Source organism: Aspergillus eucalypticola (assembly GCF_003184535.1).
Source record: "Aspergillus eucalypticola CBS 122712 chromosome Unknown BO83scaffold_6, whole genome shotgun sequence".
Lineage (NCBI taxonomy): Eukaryota > Fungi > Ascomycota > Eurotiomycetes > Eurotiales > Aspergillaceae > Aspergillus > Aspergillus eucalypticola.
In genome coordinates this window covers 817,654-839,286 of record NW_020290280.1, presented here as the reverse complement: position 1 = coordinate 839,286, position 21,633 = coordinate 817,654, and the positions used below count along the sequence as shown (strand labels likewise).

The window sequence follows — 21,633 nt, the reverse complement described above, 5'->3', positions numbered from 1 at the left end:
TGCCCAGGGATTTTGGCATGGCTTGGCTATGAAGTCGGTGTAGTTCGCCCGTAAAGCAGGGTGTGGTTATTCTGTTCCGTGCATTCGCGTTCTTCAATCTCTATTGATAGACCGAACGCTGGCTGTCATGGACCCAACTCTACCAGAATAATGTGGATGATCACCATCCACGCGAGTCATGTTGTACAAGAGCGACAGATAGCGACTTTTCTTGTAGAGAAAGCAGTCCAGACCCATTTTCTCGAAGCAAGGGTACGGTGAGCACGATCAGTTGAACAGGCCCCTTGCTTCACCTTGTAGAGATGCGACAGTTCTTAAGGACCGATGCCAATTTCACAAGGTTAAAAGCTCGGACTATTAAACTGTCAAATATAGGGCTCGACAAAGTTTGTTAGGCTTTGAAAGCCCTATATCATGAAAATGACAGCGGATTTGGATCGAAAAGGTACCATCGTGAGCCTCGAAAGCATCCAAGATGGCGAAATCGGCATTCTCGATTTGGACGGCGGTGCCACCCCTGAAATTAACGGGGATGGAATGCCGCGCCAGTTCAATTGGCTTTCAACTCTTGGAATTTCTTTCTCAATCACGAACTCCTGGGCAGGATACATGGTAAGCATCTATGCCAGAGCGTCAGAGACAACTTCTGATGCGTCCATCGTATGCAGAGCAACTTTGGCCAGATCCTGGCTTATGGCGGTCCTCGATTAGTAATATTTGGATCTATCTGCGCTTTTGTCGTTCAGATCATTGTAATTCTCGGGCTCAGTGAGCTGGCATCGGCCTTTCCGGTACGCTCTCTGCAACTGCATCCTTGAGCTTTGTTTTGATCGCATGGCTCACAGGACTAGTCAAGCGGAGGTCAGTATTATTTTTGCTACATGCTCAGTCCGACCAAGTTGAAAAGATTCTCAGCGTTCGTGGTCGGATGTATGTCTGTCTTAGCATGGTGGATAGTGACGTGGGTTGCACCGCCCCAGATCTGTCGATCGACAAGGCCCTGATGATCGTTGCAGATCTTCCGGTGTCCAGATGGTTACGGCCTCCCTTGCGGGTATAGTCAAATTTTGGCACAGAGAATATACACCCGCGCAGTGGCATATATACCTGATATATATTGCTATATCTCTGCTCACATGTGAGAATCATCGTCCAAATTGGCAACTCAGAGTAGCTGATCCACTAGTGACACCGATATTCTTGGCTCCGAGTAAAGTCAACTGGACGGTTCAGACGGCCCTCTTTCTATCTCTTACGGGCATGACCCTCATTATCACTATCTCACTTGGTATGTGCCAGGAAAAACAACCAGTGTCATTCCTGCTGCAAAGAGGGTATGGAACATCTGGCTGGAACGAAGGTACTGCGTGGATGCTGGGCATAATGAATACGATGTATTCTATGACAGGAATTGATGCTGGTATGTCTGTATCAGTGAGCTTCACTACTCCCTGTCGCGTACTGACCGACCGATGATGCCCAGCTATCCACATTAGCGAAGAGCTCCCTCAACCAGAGAAGCGTGTCCCTCAGGCCATGACCATGAGTGTTATTCTGAGTCTCGCTACCTGTCTTCCATTGTCGGTTGCACTGATGTTTTGCATGTCCGATATGGAAGCGGTTATCAATTCGGAACTGCCAAGCTTGGAAGTGATGTATCAGGCGTATGTATTACCGAGTCGACTTTTATGTCAAACTAGTCCTAACTGCTATATTCAGCACAAAGAGCAAAGGCGTTACTACCTTCCTCTCATTGTGGCTCTTGGTTGTCTATGCTGGTAAGTCCGGGAGACACGTTTGCACGCGCCATTCGAGCTAACTGCCAAGCTATAGCCTCAATCCCGTCTCAATGGGTGACGTGCGGCAGAGTAGCATGGGCTTTAGCTCGCGATGTAAGCGTCTGTATGACACGCCGATGACTCCAACCTGACAAGACTAGATTGACTCCCCGTCAGCAAGATACTTTGCTAAAGTCGACGACAAGCTGAAGTTCCCTGTTCGCACCACAGTTGCTAGCTTTGGCTTTGTTGCTATCTATAGTCTGTTATACTTGGTTTCCTCGGGCGCTTTCAACACGATCACCAATAGTGCGATACTCTTCCTCCACATAACTTACGTGGTGCCTCAGGGCATATTTTTGATGAAAGGCAGAGCGGGCGCACTACCATTTCGATACTTGAAGCTTGGCTGCCTCGGCTATCTTTGCAATGCCTTCGTCATTTTGTGGATTGTTATACTTGGAGTGTTTGTCTGCCTGCCTCTTGGGTTACCGGTAGAAGCCGAGTCGATGAATTATACGGCTCCCGTGCTAATTGGTCTATTTGGCCTTGTGATCCTGTTGTGGTATGGACTAGGAAGGGTAGCATTTCAGGGACCCCAGATTGACAGGGACATGATGCAGGAGGTAAATTCTGGTCTCAAGTGAATGGGCTTGGCCGAGCTGTTGGCTCGCAACGGAGGCGGCAGTCGGTCAGCCATTGCTTCTAGACTTGGAGACTTGTGAAACCTCAACGAGGCGAGATTGCAGTGAGAACCTTGCTCAATTTGGCTGCGCCACTTGACACGTGGATGAAAAGTACAGACTCCGCGAATGAAATTCGATTCTCGATAGACCGTGAGCGGAATACCGGATATTGCTTCGAGTGTGTACAACAGTGCTAAGAGAGACTTTGTCAGTCGGAGTGTCTCCTGAGTACAGACCCTGTCATTTTATAACATTGAACGGGTGCAATGTAACTCTGGCATTCACTTTAGGGAGGTGGCATTGATGTTGCCTGCGTCAGAGTGGCATCAACCGCTCAGCTGCTATAATGATCAGTCGGGAAGCTTCAGCCCCCTTCCCCTCCCCTTCCCCTCCCATTACTCTTCTGTGGGACTTCATTTCGTCCAGCATCCCAATCCCTCCTTCTTCCCCTGCAGGAATTAACCGCTTCATTAAAAACTTTGCTAAGTCTCACGATTTTTTTTATGAAGAAGTAAGCCGCATCCTCCTGACAACTTTCCACATCCCACCGTGGACTGACATCTCTCTAGCCAAGGATCATTCCCAGCCATGGATGCCCACCTTGGTCTCACCCTCCCTTCGACCTGCCCGGAACTTCAGCAAGGCAGCGATGCCAACTGGGATGATGCTTCTTTTGCTCTCTATTCCATGATCGAATTGTCTTCCGAAGAGCTGGATAGGCTGATCACCGCCCTGAACCGGGACTGGAAGCGGGAGATTACCGACGAAGCGATGCCTCTTGTTCGCACCCATACCGTGTAAGACTTCAGTGGGAAAAGCGTCCGAGACGTCGTCCAGGCTCACGTTAAATTGGACAAGGAATTCACTCCGCGGGATGATGGCGGTGCCGAAGGCGACATTCATTGGTACCCCACAGCTTTTGTTGTTGTCACCACTCGCGAGTGGGAAGAGAAAGGACTCTTGTTGGTGTATGTGGATGTCGACGGGAAAGAATGCCCCATGGACAAATTTTTCTTTCACATCGACAACGCTAATATTATATTGTCAAGCTTGAATTTCGGTGATGAGAGCCCCTCTTCCAGCAGATTCAACTGGGAAATGGGGCATGGAGTGAACGCCGGCATGGATGAATAGCTTAGATGTTGTGCTACAAAGTTACTCTCTCTTTTTTTTCCATCTTCATGTTCATCTCGTACAATATTGAAGCGTGTGACGTGATATCATTTACTATTGGCTGAATTTACTTTTCTCCATATCATTATCAACCTCACACGACCACTACATGAAGCCACCTTTTCAGGCCCTTGTGAGACTGAGAGGCTATGCTCACTGTAAGAGCCCCATTTCATTTCGGACCATTTCCCCTCTTTTCATCCCTCTCCTCTTCCCCATGGCTATCCTGTCTTCATCTACACACTTGAGCCTGTGACGGTAGCTACACAATCCCTTGTCTCAATCTCGGCTCAGTTGAGATGATCAGCAGATCAATTCAAATTGACATTGTGCCACAGGCCTCTTAAGCCAACTATAATGTCTCAGTCAAGATGGCCACGGTACAACCAAAGCCCTCAGTTCTTAAAGCATATCATACACACAGTACAACTACCATAACCACTCTTCCGAGCATTGGCGTTATAAAGTCTCCACTATGAAGCCTACCAACCCTCAAATCTCTATACACAAGCCATCGAGCATCATTCAGAGCACCATGAAGCAACTCTTCCTCTTCCTTGGCTTTCTAGCCTTCTTTACCCTCTCTTCGGCAGTAAGTGTAGCCTTCAACTACGACAACTCCCATGTCGGCGGTAAACCATCCTCTCCACTCTATTCAATGCCTTCCAATACACCATATACTAAGTCCATCTAACTAGACGTATGCCAAAACATGTGCTTCGGTACCCCCCTTCCCCAAAACATACCTCTCATTAACATCAGTCCCCCCTAACCACACCATGCACCAAATGCAAACGTCTCGGCACAACCCTAGCCTGGGACAACCCAGCGGACAAGTCTCCGACCGTCGCAGTCGCGAAGCCGGTTGTGGTAGTTCCAACCGGTGCAGCAAAACCCCCTACGGCAGAGGCTACCAATGTGACGAGTACCCGTTTCGATCTGTGCGGGAGTCCGACAGAGGCGGGCAAGTAAATCGCTGCGTTCTGGCGCGATACAATAATGGCACGTTTGAACCCATCCTAGCTTACCAGCCAAGGTTCCCCTAACTATCTAGTTATCCTGAGCTAACGAGTAAATGTTATCGGTATGCAGCCCAAGGCCAAGTCCTCCGCAACTTCTACAACTCACGCGGACAGTTCCAAGGAAAGGGATGTAATGGGACCGCACCGTGTCGGTTTTGTGTCTCTTTTACGAATGCGAGTCGGTTGCAGTATTGTAAGAGTAGGCCGAACTGCACGAATGATGGGAATGAGTATACAAAGAGGGGGTCTGCGAGGACGGATGTTGAGGCCGAGGGAGGAACTGAGTTCTATAGGTTGGAGAGTGGGATGGTGTTGTTTGCGCCGGGTGGTTTGGAGTTTGGGGAGATGGTTTATCGGACTGGGGTTGGGAATTGGACGGTGTTTGAGGATGGGGGTGGTGAGGGTAGGAATGGGGACGGCAAAAGGGACGCGTTGGAGGATGATGATAGTAGTATTCAGGTAGAGGAGGATAGGGTTGTTGGGGTGGTTGAGGGGTGGGAGGGATGAGAGTGCGGTTACTTACTGTGGGTTGATTGAGCAGTAGAAGTTGTAAAATGATGCCTGAGTGGTTATATATTTTTGTGGAGGGCAAGGTGAATGAACTTCATCGATGGTGGTCTGGTCGATAGGAAAGAATGAGAACCACATTCAAAAGCACTATCTTAGTTTCTTCTTGATATGGCTTATGAGGAGAAACGATTCAAATCATTCGCTTGTAATATTATAGCTGATATTGGCATTAAAAAAAAATAAGAAAAGAAAAGAAAAGAAAAGAAAGGGTGTAATTGTCATGACAAAAAGTTGGGGTAAATGTAGGTTTGGAATATAAGACAAAATAATGGGGCCGTTCTTCAACAAATGGGGCTGTGGTTTAGTGGTATAATATTCCCTTAGCATGGGAGAGGTCCGGGGTTCGATTCCCCGCAGCTCCAATTTTTTGTGTTTTGTCTTCCGCCCAGGATATATGAGACTACTGAAGATGAATAGTGAAGTCTATCATTTTTGTCTGTTTAGACATCTATGATACCAGCCATGAGCCACGATACTGGAAAGATGCGATAGTATGACATCGTCACCTATACTTTGTAGCCTATTTCTCCCTCCATATCGTTCTCATGAACTTATATTTTCGCTGACAGTAATAGCATGTAGCTGCCCGGCACAGGAACTAATTAGGGCAGAAATAAGTTTCTTAGGCAATCTTGGGTGCGGAAGTCTCTTACTTAGTCGGAAAAAGGGAAGTGACGACTATGATATGTAATTCTGATGGAATGATCTACCTCCATGAGAAAGTACCGCCACATATGATAACTTAGGATGCAGAAAGAGAGTCTCTCAGGCAGGGGTGATGGAGACTAACCAACGAGGTCGTGTACCTCATAAGCATACCTCTGACCTCCCGCATCAGGCTACTTTGTATCAGCAATATACAGCACAATTCATCTACTGGATCTATCCCATGCAGAGCTTCTTGCCGCTGCTGCATTGAACCATGTTTACCTACTGTTCCAAGCTACTCACCCTCTGTTGATTGATTGGGCCGGATGTCTTTGATCCAAGTGCTGAGGGGTGCTGCGCCGCAGCAATACTACTTCCCTCTGTTTTCACTCTTGTAATCTCTTCGACATCGGTGATTTTGTCCCTACATCGACCCGCATTCTCAGAGTAATACTTTTTTCGACTTACATGTATTATACCCTTAATCGTCGAGATTTCCACCTTCTGACTTGCTTTTGTGACCATCACAGTTTACCGCACCTGAATCCTTCTGTGATCAACATTGTACTTGCTTCATACTGAACTCTTGGCTAGATGTCTGCCAACATTGTGAATGCGACAGGGATAGAATGCCTCATACAGCAGCGCTATCCCGGCACCTCTCGTGATGAAGCCTATGTCAGACTCTTCAACGACCTGAAGCCTCTTATGAATCCTGCTGCGGTAGGATGGCACAACTTCATACAAGCCCTTGCAATTCTCCTCAACAAGCCAGTTTATAGTCTCGCTGAATCTGCAGGTCGTACAGCCCAGCGCATCCTTGGAGCCGTTTCTCAGAACATTTCGGAGACGTCCCAGCCCGTCAAGGATAATCCAAATGACATCTCGGATCAGACGATGATACAGATACTCCGAAATCTCGCAGCGGCTGCCGGAACTCTTCCAGAAGTGGTATCAAGTACCGGATCCGATGGCAGTGAAGAGTACAGTATTCAACACAGCTCCGATGGGTACGTAGCTGGAATCCACCAAGATAATCAAAGCCAACAGGTCATTAACAAAACAATAAACAGCTTCTCTAGAGGCGGACCCCGAATGTTCAGAGTCTTCAATAACTCCTTCAACGCTGGGCGTGAATTTACCGCCGTCTTTGCTACCTGTGCTCTGTCGACTACGGCCCTTACTATACAGACAAAAGCGAAGGAGTTACGGGCCATCGGATTAAACCCCAAGGACATTCCTGATGATACAAGCTATCGGACGACACCAATGGTCCAGGGCTGGAAGTTCCACGGCTTCGGACATTTCATCTACAAGTTCGTCGACAATGAAACTGTGACTGTTGGCGGTAGAGAGGCCGATGGACGTCATGCCTTTTATGTCTTCAATCCGACAACCAGTGCCAACGAAGAGTTTAGGACACAGGTCCAAAGGAGGCCCTTACAAGCCTCATTTGGCGGGATGTGCTCCGATCTCGAGGCTGTTTTCCTTCTTATGTGGCAAAACCGTCGGTCGCTTCGAAAGAGAGACCCGGAAAATGCAGATAACGTGATATTCCACTTGCTGGTTCCGGCAAAGAGGACTTTCGCTATTGCAGAGAGAATGGTTATCGATGACGGAGTGGGGAAGCTGATAATCAAAGGGCACACGGACGAAGGTGCCTGCTATGCGTGGTTCAATTTTGTATCTTTGCCACGGCAAGTGGCACTACATGATGTCGGAAACCTTAACAGAGACTCTGCCGATCTCGACAGATCATGGAAACGTGAGAAGAGTGGTGCACTTGCATTCTTCGGCTGCGGGCTTATGACAATTATCACTGGGTTTTTTATCCCCTCGGCAGCGCCATACTTTGCTTGGCTGTGTTTTGCATCGTTGGCAGTGGCATTGAAGTATGGCGTACTGGATAATCTGCGACGGAGTTACCGGTCTCCTCCTCGTATTCTCGGTCCTCCGTCAGAGGTTCATCGAGAACTAAAGAAAGATTGATATGTAGTGACTTAACTGAGATGTGATAGTTGCTTGGTTCTCTTTCGAAGAAATTGACTGTTCTGAGAGAATTGTTCTGAAAGTCATCGTAGAGGTAGCCGGAGGAGGCTACACAAAATACTAAAGTATACTTGAGTGGACCCACGAGTCCTATCAGTACCACCAAGGTACTCTTAGATGAGTATTTCTACAGGTTAGATCCCCAACTTGCTTGCTTCACAGACACCTCCCCCCTCCTCAGCATCAGCATCCGATCCATCCGACCTGGTCCCACCGGATCATCACAGGGCTCGAGGAAAAACAAGCTTCAGCAGCCGTTAGTCCGGCAGAGGAGTGGGTCAATCAGCCACCAACTCCATTGTCATAGTACTCTCAGTGCCTAAGAAAAGCAGGGACGAGTCACCTACACTCCACATTGACAATGTTGATAAGGCGGAAATAACTCGGGGATCGGCATGTCTTAGTACCAAATCATGAAGTTACAAAATAAGTTGTCTGCGCGGCTTGCGCGCTGGTGGAGCAGCCGGGATACGTCATATTCGACACATTTGAATAGTACCGGAATATTGACATAACCCTTGGCAGTACTATCTGGGCTACATAAATACTACCGACGTGGTAGTGTTAGCATACTATAGTACTGGTTAGTTCACCGATTATATCTCGATCATTAGCTCCTAAACAATGACTGTTCCTGTTGAAGATAGCTTTGATTTTGTCGTCGTCGGTGGTATGTTCTCCTCAAATTCACTCCTTATAATTCTGTCTGACAAGAAGTAGGCGGCACAGCTGGAAATGTCGTGGCCGGTCGGCTGGCCGAGAACCCCGACGTGAGAGTCCTGGTCATTGAAGCAGGCGTTAGGTATGTATGCCCTCTCGACAACCAACCATCAATCACTGTGCCAATCTGACCATAACCAGCAACCCGAGCGAGATCTCAGAAATCACCACACCAGCATCTGCCTTTGGGCTACGTGACAGCCAATATGACTGGGCATACAAGTCCACCATGATCAACCAACCCTACTATGAACGGGTAGAGAAGCCCAACACCCGGGGCAAGGTGCTCGGTGGTAGTAGCTCTTTGAACTACTATACCTGGATTCGGGGCAGTAAGGGAACGTTCGATGCATGGGCTGAATATGGAGGTCCTTCTTGGAGTTGGGATGAGTGTGAGGAGTATTTCAATAAGGTAAGCTGTGAATGAACAAGGAATGGAGGGATTATATTAATTATGTGCTGGACTAGCCCGCTACTTACCATGACGACGATAACCTCTACCCCTCAGAGCTATCAAAAATCGGCCGCAACGGTCCCCTGCACGTATCTCACGCAGACCTCGTCCCCGAACTACACACCTTTCGGGACGCCCTGACCGAAGCATGGACCAGCAAAGGCCAGAAGACATGCGAGGACATCTACTCTGGCAAGATGGAGGGTCTGACGCACTGTGTCAACAGTATCTACGGTGGGATGCGGTCGACCAGTGCATCTTATTTGGCTGATAAGCCAAACGTGACCATCTTGAGCTCTGCGATCGGGAAGAAGATTAACTTCGATGACAATCTCAAGGCAACAAGTGTCACTGTCAGTGGCGCCGATCGGACCGAAATGACCTTCACAGCCAAGTATGAGATTATTGTCGCGTGCGGCGTCTTCGAGACGCCGAAGCTGCTGATGCTCTCGGGAATTGGTCCGAAAGAAGAGCTGGCTCGTCATGGTATTGACTCGGTTGTGCAGTCGGCACATGTCGGTCAGAACCTGCATGATCATCCTATTCTTGCTCATGTGTTTCGTCTGAAAGATGGGACTGGTCTCGATAGCCACCTTCTCCGTGCTGGTCCTGCGCAGAGCGCTGCTTTGCAGAAGTACCGCGCTAGCAAGAAGGGTCCATTTAGTAGTGGATTACTGGAAATGGTAGGCTTGCCGCGCATTGATGACCGTTTGGAGCGATACAAGGAGTATCGCGAGGCGAAGGCGCAGAATGGTGGTAAGGATCCATTTGGACCGGAGGGGCAGCCGCATTTTGAGATTGATTTCGTGGTAAGTCGCCTACCTTTCCCTTAAGCATTCAAATTTCTTGAGTAGGGTATCTGATGAATGAAGCCAATGTTCTCCGACGCCTTCCAATGGCACTTCCCCGTTCCTCCCGAAGGCGACTGGCTGACCGTCATCGTCGATCTTCTCCGCCCGCTATCCAGAAACGGAGAAGTGAAGCTCAATTCAGCCGATCCACACCAACAGCCATACATTAACCTGAACTTCTTTTCTAATGAACTTGACATCCTAGCCTTGCGAGAGGGCGTCCGTTTCGTGGACGATATCCTCATGACCGGGGACGGAATGAAAGAAATTCTGGGCGAAGACTACCCGTGGCCCATGCCTCGCCACTCAGATGAAGCCATGAACAAAATGATCTTAGAGCGGTCGCAGACGGGATACCGTAAGCTACTCTACCACTCAGCATGGACGCGCACAGCAACTAATTAATGTTCACGTCATAGACCCCTGCGGCACGGCCCGACTGTCCAAGGACATTGCACACGGCGTGGTGGACCCGGAGCTGCGCGTCCACGGCGTGCAGAATCTTCGCGTCGTGGATGCGTCCATTATCCCTCTGATTCCTGACTGTCGGATTCAGAATGCTGTGTATATGATCGGAGAGAAGGTGAGTCACTACTTCAATCAATCCAGACATTCAATTGGTGAAGAATGCATGCTGAAACCACGCTAGGGCGCGGACATGATCAAGGCAGCTTATCCGGAGCTTTATCGAAGCTGATGGAAACCTATAGGAGTCAGCATTGGTGAGCTTAGATATAGAATATCATATGATTAATAATTTGACACAAAATACAGTAGTGACTCATGTAGATATATTACTATCTCATAAAAGTGGAAATAAAATCGCCATGACACTCAAGTCAGCATTAATCAGCCAGACTTGCTAATAAGCTTATTTGTCAGCTACTTCTTCCATCATTCCTATATATACCTACCAGATTTCCAGTACTATTCTACATTTATTCCTATCCAATCCAATTCAACCCTATATAGCCACTCCTCACCAACACAACACACGCACACACACACACACACACACACACACACAACCATGGATCTCACCACCTCCACCTCATCCCCCACCACCACCACCACCCCCGAACCCATCACCGGCAGCTGCCTCTGCGGCGGCATCCAATACGAAGTAACCGGCGAACCCATGAAACGAGTAATGTGCCACTGCGAAAACTGCCGGAAATTCTCGGGGTCTAGCTTCATGGCCAACAGCTTCATGAAAGAATCTGTTAGTCTCACCCCCCCTCCCCCTTCTCTTCAACCTATTCCCAGCTAACATACATCCAGCAACTAACCATCAAATCCGGCGAATCCCTCATTCAAAGCTTCAAAGACACGAAAGTGGACTCCGGAAGTACATTGGAACGACGCTTCTGTCGCGTCTGCGGATCCCCCGTGTCTGTGACGAGTAGTCGGGCCGAGGGGTTCGTGGTTGTGCCGTCCGGTACGATGGATGGGGAGGCGGGCAGCAAGTGGAGGCCTGAGGTGGAGTTTTGGTGTAAGGAGAGGAGGGAGTATTTGCCTATGCTGGAGGGGACGCAGATTTTGGAGACGCATTAGTGGTTGTCTCGTTTTGAGGGATGTGAGTAGCCCCGGGGGGGATGGGGGTTGGAGGTCGTTGTGAGTGAGAGATGATATCCTTTGGTCTCCTTTATTGGGAGGGTGGGGTGTGTATAGATGGGTTATTTTGGTTACTTGGGATTGATGTTGGCATATCCTGGAGATACGGCTTCGGAATTATCAAAATAGAGAGACAACCATGTCACTGTTAGATAGAAGACGGGAAACGGATTAAGCTTGGTTGCTGTGACAATGATAACTGGTCAATGTGGTCAGAGTGATGTTTTATCTTTTCTTCTAGGCATTATGCACCATTCCTTCACGAACTATGCTGAAAGGGAAAGGGAGCTGAGAAGAAGTTCACATATGCTATTAAATTAAATATCGCTAACAGACGGACTCAATGGGCCCGACAGGATTAATGTCACATCATAGTACAGCCCCCTCCGTTCAGACTAGCCCAGAATCCATAAGTCCAATTATTTACTGCTCCAGGGTAGAGCATCCGAGAGCCAGAAGACCGTTCTACACTGTCGTTAGCCTGACATCATCCCTCCGTAGGAGAAAACTTACCAAGAGGTTAATCTCAGTGCAGCACTGGGGTTCCGACGTGCAGCTGTCGTCGTAATCCTTGCCTGTATTTTCGTTAGTAACCTGTTATGTTTTGAGGAAGTAAAATATATGGTCACGCACAAAGAAGACCGACGGAGCCAACGATGTTGGAAGCATCGATACCCAAGTCCAAGAGGATGGGGTCGACAAGAGGGTCAAGAGGGGTGGTCAGGGAGCCACAGCACAGAATGGGAGGAACGCACTGCGCCTCTGTGACGGTGCTGATGGTGCCATCAGAGGTGCCCCGCTGAGCGGCCACTTCCTTCACCTGAGACTCAAGAGACGCGGTGCTGTCCTGGGCGGCAGGGACGGCCACGGCGGTGGTGGCGATGGCCAGGATGGAGAGAGCGGTGGTGAACTGCATTGTGACTATGGTGATGGACTTGCAAAGATGCAGAAGAATGAGCGTTGCTGGTATTGTAGAAGAATGTCTTTGTATTATAGTGTTCAGCTTTTGTCTGATGTTGGAGGAATTGTAGAGGAAGTCAAGCGTCCTTTATAGGTTTGAGCAGAGGTCAATTACTAAGGGTCAAATTCAAATCATGGCATTGAGCTGAACGTCAAAGTTGTATAGTTCCATGGAAATTCCCAACCAGATGCCTGATGGTTATCTCGAGTCATTCGATCAGTCACACTCGGTCGAGAGGACCGATGGACATTGCCTCAAAAGCCAGTCGCATTGGGATAGATCGATGCTGGGCAAACTAAGAATTGTGGCAGGTTTCCGGAAGCTGCAGTATGGAAGTCTAAGCCGAAGGATCTCCGGAGAAAGGATGCCCAGTCATAGTCTGTGGCACCTTGTTCCCCTGCAGGTACCGCTGCAAGCGAGGGACCCTGTGGAGAAGTCGATCGATCATTCCCCATTCTGGGGAAGACCGTACCTGCATGGGAGAGTTAGAATCCAATAGTTCGGAATCTGGGACCAGCTGAAAAGCGCCTGCCTGTCAAGGAACGCCGTCTTATCAGTTGAACCAAAGTAGCCCTCAATCTGGTGGCGAATCAGACACAATTCTGGCCATCCAAGGACAAGAGGCATGCGCGATAGCCGGACAGAAATTGAGAATAAGCTATAGAAGAACTAGTTGCTTCTCGGAGGTTTAGAAGAGCGTTTCACTGCATTCAGGTCGCATATCCTCAGGTACTAGTGAAGTTCGTAGCTAATATGGCAAGGGAAGGCAGTCTTAGAGAGTCTTGATGATTCCCTTTCAGCAACCGAGGATCTATCATGGACAGGGACAGGGCCCATATCGAGCCTCAATCCCTGATCGAACACCCCGATCTCAGCTGGATCTCAGAAACATCACTCTCAGCCTTGCAATTGGGGGGGACTGATAGACGATCCTTTACGTAAATCCACATTGGGTATAGAGCCAAGCGCTCAGATAGCAGATCCTATTGACATGTTCGCCGGATGGATTAGAGTTCGCATGGGATCGGAGATTTAACCGGACTGAGGGATGGGGGAAGCCAATAGTTAGTTGAGCAATTAGTAAATTCATTGTCGATCTATCAAGTATGTTGTCATGCATTTTATTATATGAGAGATAAGCGGGCATAACATGAATTTGGATGATGATGATAAGACAAAAAGCAATTCCACTGGAGAACCGTAGATAGCGTGCATAACAGACAATGCATAATTACCTTACTCAGCACATAGATAGTCACTGCATAGCTGTTATGCAGTCACCTGACTGTTATCGTATCTGTGGCGGTGCATGCGGCTCATGCCAAGACTTGTCGCGCCACAGACTCGCGACACAAAAAGTGCAAAGTCGAAAGTGAAGCCCAAGTCGGTCAATATCCGCCGTCTGCGATCCTCCCCTCTCATCTTCCCCAGACTCTCCCAGCTGGGTTTTTTTTTCTTTCTTTTCCTTTTATAATTCCTATTATCTAAGGGCCATCCCTAAGTCAGACATTATGGCTCCCATCTCTATCGCAGACATCGTCGCCGCTCTGCCGGCCGAAGACACCTGGGGCCCCGCTACCGCCAGCGACAACATGCTGGAGGGCGTCCCCTACGCTCCCTTCTCCAAGGGTGACAAGCTGGGCCGTATGGCTGACTGGACTGCCGAGTCCAAGGACCCTAACCGTGCCGGTCGCCAGGCCTACAACCGCAACTACAGAGGTATACCATATCCTAATATATCCAGCCAAGCCAAGACAAAGCAACTAACTCTGTTTTCTCCAGACCAGCAAGTCTATGGTGCCGGTTCCTCCAGCCTCTTCGCCGTCCAGGTCGCCGAAGACGAATCCTCCTTCTCCGTTGTCGACAACACCCGCAGCTCCGCTAAGCGTACCTTCGGCCGCGGCGGTGGTACCGTCTTCCGTGGCCGCGCCCAGCGCGGTGGTGCTCAGCGCGGTGGTCGCGCCGGCTTCCAGCGTGTGGGTGCTGGCCGTGGCCAGGGTGGTGACCGCTACTACGACAACCGCTCTGGCGGCCGTGGCAACCGTGGCCGTCGCTTCGGCTGGAAGGACTACGACAAGCCCCAGCGCACCCGTGAGCCCTCGGTCAACGTCCGCCCCGACTGGAACATGCTGGAGGAGGTTGACTTCAGCCGTCTGTCCAAGCTGAACCTCGAGGCCCCCGAGGGTGAGGACGTCGACTCGTACGGTTTCCTCTACCACTACGACCGGTCCTACGACAAGGCCCCTGTCAAGAACGCCGAGCGCCGTCTCCAGTCCCTCGACCGTGCCGCCTACAACGTCACCACCACCCAGGACCCCGTCATCCAGGAATTGGCCGAGAAGAACGAGGCCACCATCTTCGCCACCTCGGATATCCTGTCCATGCTTATGTGCGCTCCCCGCAGTGTCTACTCTTGGGACATTGTCATCGTTCACCAGGGCAACAAGATCTACTTCGACAAGCGCGAAGGCGCCTCCCTGGACCTGGTCACCGTCAACGAGAACGCCGCCGACGCTCCCCTTGAGCTGGCCGACTCCGCCAACAAGCAGGATGCCATCAACACCCCCAGCGCCCTGGCCATGGAGGCCACCTTCATCAACCACAACTTCGCCCTGCAGACCGTCGTCGAGTCCGAGGACAGCAAGGTCTCCCTGGCCCACCCCAACCCCTTCTACAACGCCGCCGAGGAGACCGAGCCCCTCGCCTCCAAGGCCTACAAGTACCGCCGCTTCGACCTGTCCCTGGAGCGCGACGACGAGCCCGTCAACATGATCGTTCGTACCGAGGTCGACGCCCTCATGAAGAACCCCGTCAACGGCGAGGACCAGCAGCTGCTCGTCAAGGCCCTCAACGAGTTCGACAGCAAGGCCCAGGGCTCCGGTGGCGCTCTCGACTGGCGCAGCAAGCTCTGGTCTCAGCGTGGTGCCGTTGTCGCTACCGAGATGAAGAACAACAGCGTCAAGCTCGCCCGCTGGACCACCCAGGCCATCCTCGCCAAGGCTGACGGCATGAAGCTGGGTTTCGTCTCCCGTGCTAACCCCCGCTCTGCCGCTGGCCACGTCGTTCTCGGTGTTGTCGGCTACAAGCCCCGTGATCTGGCTGCCCAGATGAACCTGAACCTCAGCAACGGTTGGGGTATCGTCCGTACTATTGTTGACCGTATCCGTGCCCTCGATGCCGATGAGGATGAGGACAAGGTCACCAAGTACGTCCTTATCAAGGACCCCAACCGTCCTGTGCTGCGTCTGTACAGCGTCCCTGCTACCACCTTTGAGGAGGAAGAGGAGGTCGCTGCTGAGGAGCAGGAGGCTGCTGAGGAGGAGGCTGATGAGTAAACGGAAGCCACGTCATGATGGTCTTATCTTCTTCTATCTCATGTGCATATTGATTGTCCTTGCTTTCAAAAGTTAGTTACGAACGACGTCTCAACATAGAGTTTGTCCATTATGTTCTACAGATTATAATTCAATCGCACGACGCACGCAGTCCAGTAGATTTCTACATCACTACCTACCTTGCAGTCACGTAAAGCAGACATTAAGTAGTAGATTCACACAAGCGAACTATAAGTAAACTACAAGTGGAATAATCAGGCAACAATTCGGATTCTCGCCCCTATCCACCCCATATACAGCCGTATGTTGGATGGACTCAATAATGTGTCATGAATAAGGAGCATATTTACAGTCCCTTCATAGCATTGAATAATTCTACAATATTCCACAGCACACCATCTCCACAACAGTATACTCGTATTCCAAATAACTCCCCCCAATCTAACCCTAACATCTATCCTCATTCCTCCACAACTACTTAACAACCTCATCTCCCTTCCCCCTCCACCACCAATCAAATTCACAAATTCCTCCCAAAAAACCCCTCAATTCTCTCCCACGGAATCAACTCCACACGATCATACAAATCAACATGCCCAGCCCCAGACACCCACAACAACTCCTTCGGCTCACTAGCCCCCCTATACGCATTCTCACTAAACTCCCTAGAATGGGCCTGATCCCCCGAAACAAACAGCACGGGTCTAGGCGCAATGACATCCAAATCCTCGAGGGGATAAAAGTTCATGAACTTCAAGTAACTCGTCACCGTCGGATGCGTAGTCAACTCCGGCGTGGAACCCAGCGGCGTAAACTCGCCACGCACCGTGCGGTAAAAGTCATAGAACTCGCGATCCACGGCACTAGCATTAGCCGTGAGGGTGTTCGGCGTACCGCTAGTGTATCCAGTGGGATGGGTCGCTCCGCCAGGGTGCTCGTACTCAGGCCAGCGCTGCAGCGCAGCGGAGGCAATCACTTTCTGACGCTGGGTGAGGTTCTGCGAGTGGCGCAGACCTTGCCGGTTGACGGTGCCCATGTCGTACATGCTGACGGTGGCGATGGCTTTGATGCGGGGGTCGATTTTAGCCGCGCTGAGAGCGAAGCCTCCGCTGGCGCAGATGCCGATGACGCCGATGCGGTTGCGGTTGATGGTGATGGGGTGGGGGATGGAGGGGATGGTGGTGATGGTGGTGGTGGTGTTGCTGCCGAGGTAGTCGACTGCGGCGCTGAAGGCTTCGGCGTAGAGGTCGGGTGAGACGGCGTTGCGAGGAGTGCCGGTGCTGCTGCCCCAGAAGGGGAGGTCGATGGATAAGGTAATGTAGCCGCGTTCGGCCATTTTGGTGGCGTATAGGTTGGCGGATTGCTCTTTTACGGCGCCCATGGGGTGGCCCACGATGATGGCGGGCGCCGGGGTGGAGGTGGTGAGGTTGTTGGGGATGAAGAGGTTGCCGGCGATGAGGGTTTGGTATTGCGTTGGGAAGGTCACTGGTTGCAGGGTTACCAGATTACTTCGGTAGAAGTTGTCGGCCCCGTAGGAGAGGTTTTGCGCCGTGGTGCATATTGTATGCAGGATTGGGGCGAGGAGGAGTGCTGGGAGTTTCATGGTAATGCAGATACTGAGAGTGGCTTTGAGGGTTTGGGTTGGTAGTTGGATGGTTGTGTTGATTTGTGGTTCTTGAAGTAGGTGAGTACATGGCTTTTATAACCATTGTATCTGCAATATCGTGATGGCTCGTTGCGTGATTGTGATATTCGTCAGGGGCATTGTCATGTTTGGAGGGAGTTGAGAAGTAGATCACTTCTGGGCCTCGTCATGCTAATGCGACTTGCTTACTGTGGGGCGTAAGCTACCCACAGTAACGGTTTCATATGGTTGGTTATTGTCTCGAAGTCTTTAGACTGTATTAATGTCTGATCCATGCTACATTGATCCCATGGACATCACTGCTTCCCCACTTCGCAAGCACATAAAGGCATCCCCCGATTGTCCTTCTCTTCCGTCTTCCAAGACAAGACAGACAACGGACATCTATCCTCATTCATAATGCCGCCCTACGTACACACTGGCCCAGTCGACTGCTCCCAGGACGCAGACTGCAGCTCCTTGGCAGGCAAAACTGCCATCGTCACAGGCGGTGCCAACGGCCTTGGTGAAGCCTATGTCCGCGCTCTCGTCGCAGCAGGGTATGTCTATCGCCTCTCCCTCTATTCAGGGCTAACGCAGGTTCAATGATAGTGTCTACGTCTGTATCGGTGACATCGACACACAGAAAGGTCAGAAACTTGAAGCCGAGCTACCGGGGTAACTTTTTCCCAATGCTGCCATCATCCGCTACGCTGACTCAACCCCCAAGCACCAAATTCATCCCCTGCTCAACCGGCACCTGGACAGACCAAGTCCGCCTATTCGAAGCAGCAGTCACCTTCTCCCCAACCAACCGGATCCACTACGTGGTTGCAAACGCCGGCATCCACCGCGTAGATGAAATTTTCCAGCCAGGACCGGACTCTCTACCCGAACCAGACCTAAGCATCATCGACATCAACATCAAAGGTCCTCTCTACACAGCCAAACTAGCCATGCACCACTTCATCCGCCAGAACGGAACCACACCTACCCCAGAGCAAGAAGATACCTGCCTGATTCTTATCGGCTCAGGCGCGGCGTTCCTCGACGTGCCACGCTCGCCGCAGTACTGTGCCAGTAAGTGGGCGATGCGTGGAATCATGCATTCCCTGCGTCGGACGGCCCATTACTACGGGTCCCGAGTCAATGTGATTAGCCCGTGGTATGTGCACACCGGGATTTTGTCCGAGGAGGCATTTGCACACTGTAAGCGGGCCGGCGTGGAGTTTGCCACAGCGGAGGATGCAGGGCGCTGCTTGTTGAGAATCCTGGCAGATGGGAGGGTTAATGGGCATTCGTTCTTTGTGACGGCTCGGAAGTGGGCGGAGAAGGGGTTTATGGATTTGGACTTGGAGGATTTCGGGGATGATGCGCTGCTGAGGGAGGTGCAGGAAATGCAGATTTGCAGTGCCCCGGTGGAGGCAGGGTTGTTTGGGTAGATGTTGTATGTAGTGTAGTTCGGTAGATTGTCGGCAGTTATTGAACATGTTATGTTTGGTATTCATCATTCACGTTAATCGCATGGGTCCATAAATGAGGCCGAGGCCGGAGATAGCATAGCATCAACCAGGGTTGGTATCCTTCCATGGCTAAGGGTCTCCCGGCTCAATAGCATCCCGGATGGTGATTGATGGATTGGTGAAGAGCGGGTCTGGCTTGGCGTAAGCAAGATGCATTAGTGCCGGATAGCAGCCAAGTTTATCTTCTTCCGCTGTCTGTGTTTTGTGTCCCTCACAACTTCTTCATCTAGGGTGTGTCTTCTAGAATGACTTGGAATTTCAGGCAACATCATTTTGTCAGGCTAGCACTGCCTATGCGATGTCCCAGTTGATCTTGGCACGCTTGGCTGAATACACATCCACGCAACAAATTCGTACTTCCCTCTCTCAACTATGCTATCGACATCATCACGATCTGCATCCGGATGCTGGTTCGAGTCGGATGATTACAAATGTCCCTTATGTGGCAGTGCATCATGAGCTCTGATGGGTGCTGCTTATGGCGGTGGAGTCCTGGCTTACTGGACTGACCTCAATTCGGATCGTGCGTCGGAGATAGCAGCTCAGCCTCTACCATCTATCCATTGCTAGGATAATGAGTATTCTGTTGCCTAGATATGATGTGTATAGCCCATTACGATGTTTATGTCTGCGTGTTTACTGGTAGGATTCTTCATTATGGAGTATATATACAGATCATGAAAGAAGCAACGCATCATGGGCGGTTGAGAATATTCGATCTGCATCGAAGTACAAAACTGCCATGAGGATCTTCTGTGATGTTCTTTCGGTGGTGTGCACATTCAATTTAATTCGAAATGTTCTAGGTATGACATGTACCTAATCCTGCTGTTGAGAACCACCCTTACATTACTAGGCCATTCGGTTCGAAACCCAGCCACAGAATATGTAGCCCGACTCGAGCAGGTCGTGGTTCACCCCCAGTCCCGGACTAGCTCGGTCAACGGCCAACTGGACATTACTATAGGGGTTCCTGGACATGGTGGCCCGGTGCGGCTGCAATTGGAACCGAATCGGGACATTCTTGCCCCGGATACTTATATCGAGTATCTGAACGGCACAGAACCCCAATCACTCAATGGAGATAGGGAAAGAGTGTTTCGGGGTGACGTCCTGGTAAATTCGTCCAGCAATGCATGGCATCCGGCAGGACGAGCACGTATATATCTCATCCAGGATGGGACAAGCCCGCTGTTCGAGGGAGCCTTCACGCTGTTCGATCAACAATATCACATCAACCTGATCACGCAGTCCAATATTTCCTATCCGCACATGGAAATCACCACATCTGGAGATGCCATAAGCACACTCTCTCAGAACACAGTCTTCCCCCGCCAATCCACCCAAGACAACACCTGCTCCCGGCCCCGGAGAGTGGCTTTGATCGGTCTCGCCACAGATTGTTCCTACCGCGCCGCATTCTCATCCACAGATGAGCTCCGCCGAGGACTAATCAGCATGGTGAACACCGCATCAGAGGTCTACGAGAGGACATGGAACATCTCTCTCGCCATCCGCAACTTCACCATCAGCGACGAGTCATGTCCCGACACACCCCAGCGAGACACCCCATGGAATGTCGGCTGCTCCAGAGGGAATCTGGACTGGCGACTCCAGCAATTTGCCTCATGGCGACGCTGGCATTACGACCCCAATGCCTACTGGACTCTGATGACCAACTGTCCCACCGGGAACGTGGTGGGTGTGTCCATCGTGGGAGGGCTCTGCACGACTTACTCCGGGGCAAATGTAGTGGCGCGGACTTCCAATCAATGGCAGGTTTTTGCGTAAGTCCTCTTGACCAATCATACCTTATGAGGCATACTAATTTCTCTTGCATGTCTAGCCACGAATCCGGCCACATGTTCGGCGCGACCCATGACTGTGACTCTCAAACCTGCTCCACTTCGAATGGGGATTGCTGCCCTTTGTCCTCGAGCTCTTGCGACGCCGGCGGACAGTATATCATGAACCCATCTTCCACGTCCTACCAGACGTCCTTTTCGCCCTGCACTAGTAGACAAGTGTGCTCCTTGCTTCGCTCTGGCAGAGTAGAGGATGACTGTCTCGTGCACAGTAATGATACCGGACCTACGATCAGTGGTCCAAGTACCCCTGCTGGTGAGTGCGGTAATGACATTGTCGAGGACGGCGAGGAGTGCGATTGCGGTGAGAACTGCGCGGACAATTCCAATTCCTGCTGCGTTAACTGCCGATTGGTAAGTGGCTCGCAATGCGATAGTGGCAGTGGCCGTTGCCCATCTGGACGCTGCGAAGGTAGTGAGGATCGCCGTCCGTTAGGAGGATATGAACCGCTGGTTATTGGACTGGCTGCTGGTATAGGAGGGGGGTTGCTTCTTGGGATAGTCATTGCTATTGTTTGGCGATGTTGTTGTGGAAGGAGAAGAGTGGATAAACAGGATGAACCTCCTCTCTCTAGAGAAGTAGATAATCATATATACCGATAGTTACACAGCTATGTGTATGGAACAAAATAAGTAGACTTTTAATGATTCTAAGTTTCCCGCTTCGAACAAATCCCGGTCCATGAAAATGAAAGCCCCCACCGTCCCAGGCTTATCTATCAGAACAACATTTCCAGAACTTCAGCCTAGAGATTAACGT

The 21,633-nt window shown here is 50.6% G+C and overlaps 9 protein-coding genes and 1 non-coding gene across 10 annotated transcripts; 8 read left to right on the top strand and 2 right to left on the bottom strand.

Moving 5' to 3' along the window:
- Positions 1 to 420: 420 nt before the first annotated feature.
- BO83DRAFT_461099 (amino acid permease) lies at positions 421 to 3,598 on the top strand (the record flags this gene model as incomplete). Its single annotated transcript, XM_025537237.1, has 10 exons — positions 421 to 612; positions 669 to 791; positions 890 to 1,054; positions 1,234 to 1,420; positions 1,484 to 1,664; positions 1,720 to 1,778; positions 1,834 to 1,892; positions 1,940 to 2,421; positions 3,034 to 3,259; positions 3,302 to 3,598. The coding sequence occupies 10 exons, from the start codon at positions 421 to 423 to the stop codon at positions 3,596 to 3,598; spliced, it is 1,971 nt and encodes a 656-aa protein (XP_025390689.1).
- Positions 3,599 to 4,416: 818 nt separating this feature from the next.
- Positions 4,417 to 8,033, top strand: BO83DRAFT_435500 (uncharacterized protein; the record flags this gene model as incomplete). The annotated part of the gene is made up of 3 exons (XM_025535887.1): positions 4,417 to 4,605; positions 6,472 to 6,887; positions 6,951 to 8,033. 3 exons carry the CDS (start codon positions 4,417 to 4,419, stop codon positions 7,864 to 7,866), a joined length of 1,521 nt encoding a protein of 506 aa, XP_025390688.1. The 3' UTR covers positions 7,867 to 8,033.
- On the top strand, positions 5,520 to 5,591 carry BO83DRAFT_t105. Its single transcript has one exon. It is a non-coding gene; the product is annotated as a tRNA-Ala (tRNA).
- Positions 8,034 to 8,472: 439 nt separating the features above from the next.
- BO83DRAFT_376431 (GMC family oxidoreductase) lies at positions 8,473 to 10,721 on the top strand. The gene is made up of 7 exons (XM_025530715.1): positions 8,473 to 8,596; positions 8,647 to 8,728; positions 8,788 to 9,058; positions 9,115 to 9,909; positions 9,973 to 10,309; positions 10,371 to 10,534; positions 10,601 to 10,721. Exons 1-7 carry the CDS (start codon positions 8,551 to 8,553, stop codon positions 10,646 to 10,648), a joined length of 1,743 nt encoding a protein of 580 aa, XP_025390687.1. The 5' UTR covers positions 8,473 to 8,550; the 3' UTR covers positions 10,649 to 10,721.
- Positions 10,722 to 10,767: 46 nt separating this feature from the next.
- On the top strand, positions 10,768 to 11,858 carry BO83DRAFT_376430 (GFA family protein). Its single transcript, XM_025530714.1, has 2 exons — positions 10,768 to 11,173; positions 11,233 to 11,858. Exons 1-2 carry the CDS (start codon positions 10,982 to 10,984, stop codon positions 11,503 to 11,505), a joined length of 465 nt encoding a protein of 154 aa, XP_025390686.1. The 5' UTR covers positions 10,768 to 10,981; the 3' UTR covers positions 11,506 to 11,858.
- Positions 11,859 to 11,988: 130 nt separating this feature from the next.
- BO83DRAFT_461096 (hydrophobin family protein) lies at positions 11,989 to 12,481 on the bottom strand (the record flags this gene model as incomplete). The annotated part of the gene is made up of 3 exons (XM_025537236.1): positions 11,989 to 12,030; positions 12,079 to 12,140; positions 12,199 to 12,481. 3 exons carry the CDS (start codon positions 12,479 to 12,481, stop codon positions 11,989 to 11,991), a joined length of 387 nt encoding a protein of 128 aa, XP_025390685.1.
- A 1,448-nt stretch (positions 12,482 to 13,929) lies between these two features.
- On the top strand, positions 13,930 to 16,015 carry BO83DRAFT_333426 (eukaryotic translation initiation factor 3 subunit D). The gene is made up of 2 exons (XM_025528339.1): positions 13,930 to 14,245; positions 14,309 to 16,015. Exons 1-2 carry the CDS (start codon positions 14,038 to 14,040, stop codon positions 15,859 to 15,861), a joined length of 1,761 nt encoding a protein of 586 aa, XP_025390684.1. The 5' UTR covers positions 13,930 to 14,037; the 3' UTR covers positions 15,862 to 16,015.
- Positions 16,016 to 16,381: 366 nt separating this feature from the next.
- Positions 16,382 to 17,464, bottom strand: BO83DRAFT_356379 (alpha/beta hydrolase; the record flags this gene model as incomplete). The annotated part of the gene is made up of 1 exon (XM_025529195.1): positions 16,382 to 17,464. The coding sequence occupies one exon, from the start codon at positions 17,462 to 17,464 to the stop codon at positions 16,382 to 16,384; it is 1,083 nt and encodes a 360-aa protein (XP_025390683.1).
- A 441-nt stretch (positions 17,465 to 17,905) lies between these two features.
- On the top strand, positions 17,906 to 18,934 carry BO83DRAFT_333420 (putative short chain dehydrogenase/reductase; the record flags this gene model as incomplete). The annotated part of the gene is made up of 3 exons (XM_025528338.1): positions 17,906 to 18,045; positions 18,098 to 18,163; positions 18,216 to 18,934. The coding sequence occupies 3 exons, from the start codon at positions 17,906 to 17,908 to the stop codon at positions 18,925 to 18,927; spliced, it is 918 nt and encodes a 305-aa protein (XP_025390682.1). The 3' UTR covers positions 18,928 to 18,934.
- Positions 18,935 to 19,750: 816 nt separating this feature from the next.
- Positions 19,751 to 21,476, top strand: admA (ADAM family of metalloprotease ADM-A; the record flags this gene model as incomplete). Its single annotated transcript, XM_025533887.1, has 3 exons — positions 19,751 to 19,814; positions 19,865 to 20,795; positions 20,855 to 21,476. 3 exons carry the CDS (start codon positions 19,751 to 19,753, stop codon positions 21,474 to 21,476), a joined length of 1,617 nt encoding a protein of 538 aa, XP_025390681.1.
- Between the last annotated feature and the right edge of the window lie 157 nt (positions 21,477 to 21,633).

What these genes read in the sequence shown, in the direction of transcription:
- BO83DRAFT_376431 (XM_025530715.1), top strand. Translation starts at nt 8,551, where the DNA reads ATGACTGTTCCTGTTGAAGATAGCTTTGATTTTGTCGTCGTCGGTG. An exon ending in TGATTTTGTCGTCGTCGGTG is followed by an intron (nt 8,597 to 8,646) that starts GTATGTTCTCCT and finishes GACAAGAAGTAG; the next exon opens with GCGGCACAGCTGGAAATGTC. An exon ending in ATTTTGAGATTGATTTCGTG is followed by an intron (nt 9,910 to 9,972) that starts GTAAGTCGCCTA and finishes TGATGAATGAAG; the next exon opens with CCAATGTTCTCCGACGCCTT.
- BO83DRAFT_376430 (XM_025530714.1), top strand. Translation starts at nt 10,982, where the DNA reads ATGGATCTCACCACCTCCACCTCATCCCCCACCACCACCACCACCCCC. An exon ending in ACAGCTTCATGAAAGAATCT is followed by an intron (nt 11,174 to 11,232) that starts GTTAGTCTCACC and finishes ACATACATCCAG; the next exon opens with CAACTAACCATCAAATCCGG.
- BO83DRAFT_333426 (XM_025528339.1), top strand. Translation starts at nt 14,038, where the DNA reads ATGGCTCCCATCTCTATCGCAGACATCGTCGCCGCTCTGCCGGCCGAA. An exon ending in CTACAACCGCAACTACAGAG is followed by an intron (nt 14,246 to 14,308) that starts GTATACCATATC and finishes TGTTTTCTCCAG; the next exon opens with ACCAGCAAGTCTATGGTGCC.